Here is a 7,761-nt window from a genome sequence, read left to right as displayed (position 1 = left end):
ATTTACATTCATTGCAACTAAAAGTCTGATAAAAAGGTAAATTTATCAGTGTAAAATTAATCTAATTTTACAATTTATATGAATCATTTTACACTCTACATATTTGCATACACACTTATTTACATCATTTCTAAACACAACCTTGAAGCAAAAATAAGTGAAGAATTTTGGGCAATTCAACCTAAGCATTTGGGCTTTAGTAATGTTCTAATATTCTATATATTTTTCAAGAGAGGAGCAGTGAAACAGAATTAATGTAGTCAACCCAAATCTAATATAGCTGGGATGAAACAGGAGGTGATGGTGAAGGGGAGTTCGGGCACCATAATGGTTTTCCAATATGTACAAGGATTTTGGTATTGTACCGGCATGACAACCTAGAGTGAGAGCAGAGCTCTGAGTGTGAAATCCGAAGTCCTACCTAGAAGGGGCTCCAGCATATTTCATTTTCTCTGTTCTCTTCACATTTCATAACCGAACATTTCTCACTTGCAAAAAATAAAAAAAAAAAACTGTCCGGATTTGGATGATCAGGAGATCAAGACCTAATACCATTCAATGGGGGGGAGGGGGGGACCATAATCTACTTAAATTCTTATCCAAAATATACTTTTTTTTAGTATACTAGACACTGGACGGTGATTTTAAACTTTTTGAAAGCTCTGAAAATAATGCACGAACCAGGTAGAGTTTATCGCAAAGGATTTAGATATGGATTGGCCTCTGGAGTCGGGCCCAATCAACAACACACGGCCACACCCTCGAACGGACCATACTCAAAGAATACGATTTCAAGGGCAGAGCAGACCCCCGCTTTGTTGTTTAGGTGGGACCCTGCTGCTAAGTGATAATGATCCATCCTCATCTTCTTCGTTGTGGCCATCTTCAACGTGGCAAATTTAAGGGCCTGGACTCCAACTGTCAATCTTCCATAGTCCGTTCCCACACCTGATATCTTTGGAATGAACTGAGTTGAACGTTTTGGATAGCGTTTTGGTTCAGGAGGGCAATTTGCATGATCCACAGACCACCAGGCCGACTCCCTGAAATTTTATCCAAGGGAGGAAAATCCATGGCTCCTACCAGCTTCAGCTGCTTATCGTCTACCTCTCCCACTCCCACCACTGCCGTTCCCACTTCTAGTAATCCCAACCCTGGATATAATCAGATCGACAATAACGACAACAACAGCGGTATGATAAGCCCCCAGCCCGATTCAGAGGCACACGGGCAGGTTCGGAAATTCAAGGCTAGCTCCCAGCTGAACCGATGGTCTAGGGCTCGTTCCTTACGATTAGGTCGGAGATTGGAACGCCCCGCAGTTCAAGGCGCCCAGACGACCGAGATGATCGCAGCGGTTGTGAGTGGAGAGGTCGGTAGCCCCCGTACTCCGTCTTCTCCTTTACCTAAAAGAGATATAATGGAGGTAAAGTCCATTTATATGGTTTCTGATGGCACTGGTTGGACGGCGGAACATTCCGTCTACGCAGCGTTGGGGCAATTTGAGAACTTCCTGGTCGAAAAGGGTTGTCCTGTAAATACCCATCTCTTCTCGGGGGTAAGCCTGTCTTTTTCTTCGCTATCCAACATTTTTTTTATCATCACAGACTCACAGTCACAGAGAGGAAATTTACTCTCGTATTTCTCCTTCTTCCTTCAATTGCACACATCCCTTATTTTATGCTTAAAATATATATATAGGAAAAAGTATTACATCTCTCAAGCATTTTATTTATAGGGACTGATAAATATATAGGAACTCCATGAACAGTTTATTGGCAAATGGAAAATGCAAGATTGCTACTTCCATACATACGTACATATATTTTCAATTCAATGCCCATAAGTAGTGGCTGTTCTGCAAATGATAGAAGTACTACCAACCTGGAGATGCAGACCCAACCAAACTTACCAAGTGTATGAACATGAAGAAGATTAATGCTACGTTTTGGTGCATTAAATGGGCAGTCCTGATTAACCGTAGATCTTTTTTGATGCATATTAACCGTATATCTTTGCAACTACGTAGATGACCCAATTGAATGTATATATTCTTCTGACAGGACTGTCTCAATGGCCTGGGTCACGCACAGACTCAAACCAACCTGGCTCTGTTTTACAGGGTTTGGATCTAAATGTCGATTCCTATGTGGGGATTGAATTTTACCTGTTCTACCCTATTCTAGTGGAGGAGAAGAAGAGAAGTAGAAAGAATGGAAGAAGAGTTGACAAAGAATGACTCAAAGTATAGACTTAGATGTAACTTTATCACTTGTCTTTATTGACTTAAGAAGAGTGCAGTGACCATATACGGAAACGCCCTTATCAATAGGCCTGTAAACGGATTGAATTCGAATCAAATCAGGGTAGATTCAAATTTGAAACCAATTATAAATAACAATATTCGAATTCGATTCGATATCCGACGGATATCAAATATTTCAATTCGAACTCAAATTCGATTATTAAATCAAATATTCGATTCGACTCGAATTCGACCGACTACTTGACTTTTCAAATATGAATCTGATTAGATTTGAATCCAATTCGATTAACTGTTTTACAATAGACAAATTTTGAAATTTAACTGGTTCTAAACTTCTAATTTTCCTCTAATACATGATTCTAGTTTTCTTGTTCAGGAATTAGGATTAAGAAAAAAAAATCTGTAATCTAAGCATCTCTACAGCTGAGCTGAAAAATCTAATGTGGTGCTTCTCATTTGTGACTGAGAATCAATAAACCAATAAACCATTTAGGAATGATATTATCTATCTCATAACCAGAAACCAATAAACATTTAAGCTGAAAAATCTAGCTCATAACCAGAAATCAATAAACCAATAAATCATTATCTAAATCACTGCCAGAAATCTGTAATCTATTCTATCTCATTAGAGTAGGAAAATGAATAAGCCAATTCCTAAATCTGTAGTCTATTCTATCGCATTTAAGCTGAAAAATCTAGCTCATAACCAGAAACCAATAAACTAATAAATCATTATCTAAATTACTGTCAGAAATCTGTAATCTATTCTATCTCATTAGAATAGGAAAATGAATAAACCAGTTCCTAAATCTGTAATCTATTCTATCTCATTTAAATTGAAAAATCTAGCTCATAACCAGAAACCAATAAACCAACAAATCAATATCTAAATCACTGTCAGAAATCTGTAATCTATTCTATCTAATAAGAAATTTAGAATAGGAAAATGAGCTGAAAAATCTAGCTCATAAACCAATAAACAAATAAACATTCAATCTCACAATCTGTAATCTATGAAAATCAATTTACCTTGAGAAAAGAGGCAGGGGATTGAGATGGAGATAGTGGGCTTCCGGCAGTGGGCCAAGTGTGAGTGTGTGATGGCGGCAGTCGTTGAGTCCCGGCGGTGCGAATGCGATGGCAGTAAGCAGTGTTGGCTGGTGATGGCGTGGTGCTGGACTATTGGCACTTGGCAAATGGCACTCTCTCAGCACAATGGCCGGTGATGTTGGATGGTTGAAGGCCTTGAGGCGTTGAGCAGCAGCGAAGGAGGCGGTAGTGGCCAGTGACTGATGCTCGACCACTATCACTAACGCTGTCGTTGGTGATGGTGGTTGCTTGGGTGGCGGTGATGCTGAGTCAGTGAGTTGAGATTCGAAATATGAGACTGAGAGATAGAGGAAAGGTGAGAGATGACTGACGAGAGATGACAGGCGGAGTGGTGGATGATGAGGGGCGGTGACTGGTGATGGTGGACCTGGTGGTTGCTCGGGCGGTGTCCGGCATCGGCGAAGGGAGGGACAGAGGGTTAGGGTTAGGGTTTGAAACTTGAAAGATGGAGAGTGGAGATTGGAGAGTTCGAAAGTCGAAACTTGGATTTCAAATGTTCTCATTTCTCATTTTTCAATGAAATTGTTTTTCTATTTTTATTTTTTAACCTTTTTTTTAATTATATATATAATCGGTTTGGATATTTATCGGATCAGATCAATGTATATACAAATTCGATCAGATAATTTAATCGGTAAAAAAATGGATTCAAATTCGACCGAATATCTGATTCGAGTTATCCGAATTCGATTCGACTATGGTAAGTCTCGGATTTTCGAATACTGTTTACAGGCCTACTTATCAATATTGTAGTACAGTAATACACTACTGAAGTACTCCCAATACACCTCCTCCCTCAGTACTTTCATATGTGATAGTGAAAACACTTTACACTCCTTTAACACTATTCTGAGCCTTGGGGTTTCCAACAGGTTCTGTTCCACTTCCGTCCATTATCCCCCCCCCCCCCCCCCCCCAATCTCAAATCCTTTCTGAATTTGGCCAAAACATACATGACTACTGTGCTAATTTTAGATTTCTAGATTTCAATCATTTATTATTCTTTTTTAAAATCAAATTTTAAAAGTCTACTAGCCACTTAGATAGAAATAGTATATATTAAACAGGGATTTGCAACAATCTTTGAGAGCCTTGAAATGTTTCTTTTAGTGTACCAAGTTTGTTAGGAAATCACACATAAATTTTATAAATATACAGAAATAGCTAATGGCATCATTACCCAAAAAGAGGTAAAAGTAATATGATAAATAGGTCTTTCGTCTTTGGTTATTGCAGTAGTGTTTGTTTTGAATTGACCTTCCATGAAGGTATATGACAAAGCCAGTAGCACCACCAGAATATATCTCGGGTTTCTAATCAATCTGCTCTATTGACCATAACCAACCGAATTATGGTTTGGACTACATGACACAAACAACCATAGAAAATAGTATTAGCATTTGTCAATTTCCATAATATTGATCTGCATATGGAGTTAATCATACATGATGTTGGGGTTGTCTTATTTTACAACCATTGGATTGTTTTTTATCTAGCGGTCGGTGTGGCCCCCCTCTTTAGGTTAAAGATGGTTTTACATATAAAAGAGTTCTTTGTATATGTAGGGTTGTGAGAGTGAGAGAGAGAGAGAGAGAAAAAGAGGGTACTCTTGGTGGAAGAGTGGAGTTTTTTCTCTTGTTTTGTTCTTCAGGTTGAGAGAGGAAAGGGAGAGGAGTGTACCAGGGTTAAGGGTTGGTTTGGGTTGCAAGTCACAAGGTACTTCTACTGTTTCTCTTTTTCTTTCATAGTGAAGAACAAGTTTCATCTCTCCCATGGATTATGCGGGAAGGCTGAACCACACAAATCCTTTGTGTTCTTGGTTGTGCTTGTTTATTTGCTTTTTGCTTGGTTGCCTTGTTGTTTTTTAGGTATTTCTTGCATTATCTTGTTATTCTGGGTTCTGTTGAGGTAGTAGTCGACTACTCGGAAATCTCTCTGCAAAGCAGTCGACTACTAGGTGTCTACTGGTAGTATTCAACTACCAGGACATAGTAGTTGACTACTAAGCACGAGATCCTCAACACATGAGTGTAGGTGAAGATGCTTTATCTTCATCTTCTCATTGTCATAAGGTGGATTTTGTTTTCACACACACATTTCCTGTTTTATTTATTTATTTTTTTCTAACTTTTTCTATGATTTCTATCATTGAAATATACTAACATTAATTTACACTGTTAGATTGATAATGTGGAGCATCTCATGAAGATCATAAAACAAGCAGCTAAAGAAGGTGCAATGCTTCTATACACCTTATCTGATCCTTCCATGGCTGAGTCAGCTAAGCAAGCCTGCAAGCTATGGGGCATCCCATGCACTGATATACTGGGACCTGTCACAGAGGCTATCTCTTCCCATGTTGGTGTATCTCCATCTGGAACTCCTCGTGGTGGTGGGGCTTCATGTCGGAAGCTCCCTCTAACTGAGGAGTATTTCCAACGAATTGAAGCTGTTGAGTTCTCCATTAAACAAGATGATGGTGCCCTACCCCAAAACTTGCACAGAGCTGATATTGTCCTCACTGGAGTTTCTCGTACTGGAAAGACGCCATTGTCTATTTATCTTGCACAAAAGGGATATAAAGTGGCTAATGTTCCAATTGTTTTGGGTGTTGAACTGCCCAAAATACTGTTTGAGGTAGAGCCAGAGAAAGTATTTGGTTTGACTATAAATCCTACAGTCTTGCAGATGATTAGGAGAGCGAGAGCAAAGAATCTAGGTTTCAAAAGCCAAGCACGGAGTAACTATTCAGAGATGGATTATGTGAGAGAGGAGTTGGAATTTGCTAATAAGATTTTTGCAAAAAATCCAGTGTGGCCAGTGATAGGTAAGGAATATAAAGCTTACTTGTTTTCTTTGAAACGTGGGTATCTTAATTTATATGGTATCATATTTTCTTTCTAAAACCAGAAACAAATATAAATGAACCCCATAAGCACTATTTTCATATTGTAACAGGAGTAAATGCCGTGTTAGTGGGTATGGTTCATGTTGTGTTGATAGATGGGACTGTCAACAGTACATCATTGTCCAAGACTGAATTGGAATTCCTAGCTACTTAAGCTGGATGCAGGTAGCTGAAGTGAGATTTGTTTCTAATCAAATTGAATCTGATTCTTCCTAATCTGATCCAATTAAGATCTGAATCCGGTAAAATTACCACATATACCTATGTAAAATTAACATTATTCTTATTGGTTTAGGTACTGTTTTTTCATTCAAAGGGTCATGGGTTCAAGTCTCATTTCTTATTTCTAGTTCAATTGATGAATAAAATTTATAGTATATACTATCCAAGTCCGATTTGATAGATAAAATTTGATGTTCAGCAGCTTGCTTTTATGTCCTGCTTCTCCTTTTCTTTTTCATTTTTCCCAAATCCTTGATTATGAAGACATTGTAATACTGAATTTTAGTTATTATCGTGGACTCTTGCTGCCTGAATGATGAAAAGAATTTGTGAAACGTATGCAGTTAATTTGATTTTGATCCTACTGTTGCTTGACTGATTGCAGAAGTGACAGGAAAAGCAATTGAAGAAATAGCATCAGTTGTGTTGAGGCTTTACCATGACCGGAAGCAAACGTGCTCAGTGCCACGCATATCAAGATACTACTAGAGTTTGTAGGTTTCTGTATGACGATATGCTGAGGCTGAACTAGAAGTGACCCAATTGCAAGATGGGTATCTAGCCCTACTTGCTGGTGCATTTGTAAGGTCATTTTAATATTGCTGGATACTGTAGCAGGTAGAGCTTAATTATTCGGCAAACAAGGTCTCCTAGCGCAGAACACAACCATTCCAGGCCTTTGAGCAATTCTTTCTTTATCAGCCCAAGGAACATGATAGATGAGATTATTACTATCATTGCTCCCTTGTACATTGCGTTTCTGATTCCTACATAAATATATGTTTAGTGACCATCTCTACCTTGTAGCAATCTATACAATCATATGTAATGGTGAGGATGGAGGAGTTATACATTCATAAAGAGTGTAAAGTTTGCAAAATCATAGTGAAAAGTGATCTTTTGTCTTCCCTTATTGTATGCCCTATGCCCACTCTTGGTTATCTAAATTTTAATTGATTTTGTTTGCTTCCCGAATCTTCTTTATGGGGGTGGAAACTTGGTTAAGACAGATTTTGTTTTTTTGGTAGTTGATGAAGGAAGATTTGGCCCGACCTCGTAATTATGCAACACGTGGCAAAGGCAACAGCTCGGCACAAACAACACACCTAAGGCAAGAGCACTAGAGGGAGGAACCGGTGGTCCGAACTCCTTATTAAGAGCCCGAACTCACTACTGGGAACCCGAATTCTCCCTTAGGCCTCAAGCAAAACCCAAACTGACTTGTCATATGGCAGTTCGGAACACATCTCAC

General features: G+C 38.8%; 1 protein-coding gene across 2 annotated transcripts; it reads left to right on the top strand.

Moving 5' to 3' along the window:
- Positions 1-7,427, top strand: LOC148878158 (pyruvate, phosphate dikinase regulatory protein 1, chloroplastic-like). 2 transcript variants are annotated; one of them, XM_088949968.1, is made up of 4 exons: positions 1-1,558; positions 5,561-6,206; positions 6,338-6,452; positions 6,895-7,427. In XM_088949968.1, exons 1-3 carry the CDS (start codon positions 1,016-1,018, stop codon positions 6,439-6,441), a joined length of 1,293 nt encoding a protein of 430 aa, XP_088806094.1. In that variant the 5' UTR covers positions 1-1,015; the 3' UTR covers positions 6,442-6,452; positions 6,895-7,427. The 2 variants fall into 2 exon arrangements, with proteins under 2 accessions (XP_088806094.1, XP_088806089.1); XM_088949963.1 differs by lacking the exon at positions 6,338-6,452.
- The last annotated feature ends 334 nt before the right edge of the window (positions 7,428-7,761 follow it).

The sequence above is a fragment of the Nelumbo lutea genome, chromosome 1 (assembly GCF_056320005.1).
Source record: "Nelumbo lutea isolate HS-2025 chromosome 1, American lotus-T2T, whole genome shotgun sequence".
Taxonomy (NCBI): Eukaryota; Viridiplantae; Streptophyta; class Magnoliopsida; order Proteales; family Nelumbonaceae; genus Nelumbo; species Nelumbo lutea.
This window is presented reverse-complemented; position numbering and strand designations above follow the sequence as displayed.

What these genes read in the sequence shown, in the direction of transcription:
- LOC148878158 (XM_088949963.1), top strand. Translation starts at nt 1,016, where the DNA reads ATGATCCACAGACCACCAGGCCGACTCCCTGAAATTTTATCCAAGGGA. An exon ending in ATACCCATCTCTTCTCGGGG is followed by an intron (nt 1,559 to 5,560) that starts GTAAGCCTGTCT and finishes TTACACTGTTAG; the next exon opens with ATTGATAATGTGGAGCATCT. An exon ending in TCCAGTGTGGCCAGTGATAG is followed by an intron (nt 6,207 to 6,894) that starts GTAAGGAATATA and finishes GACTGATTGCAG; the next exon opens with AAGTGACAGGAAAAGCAATT.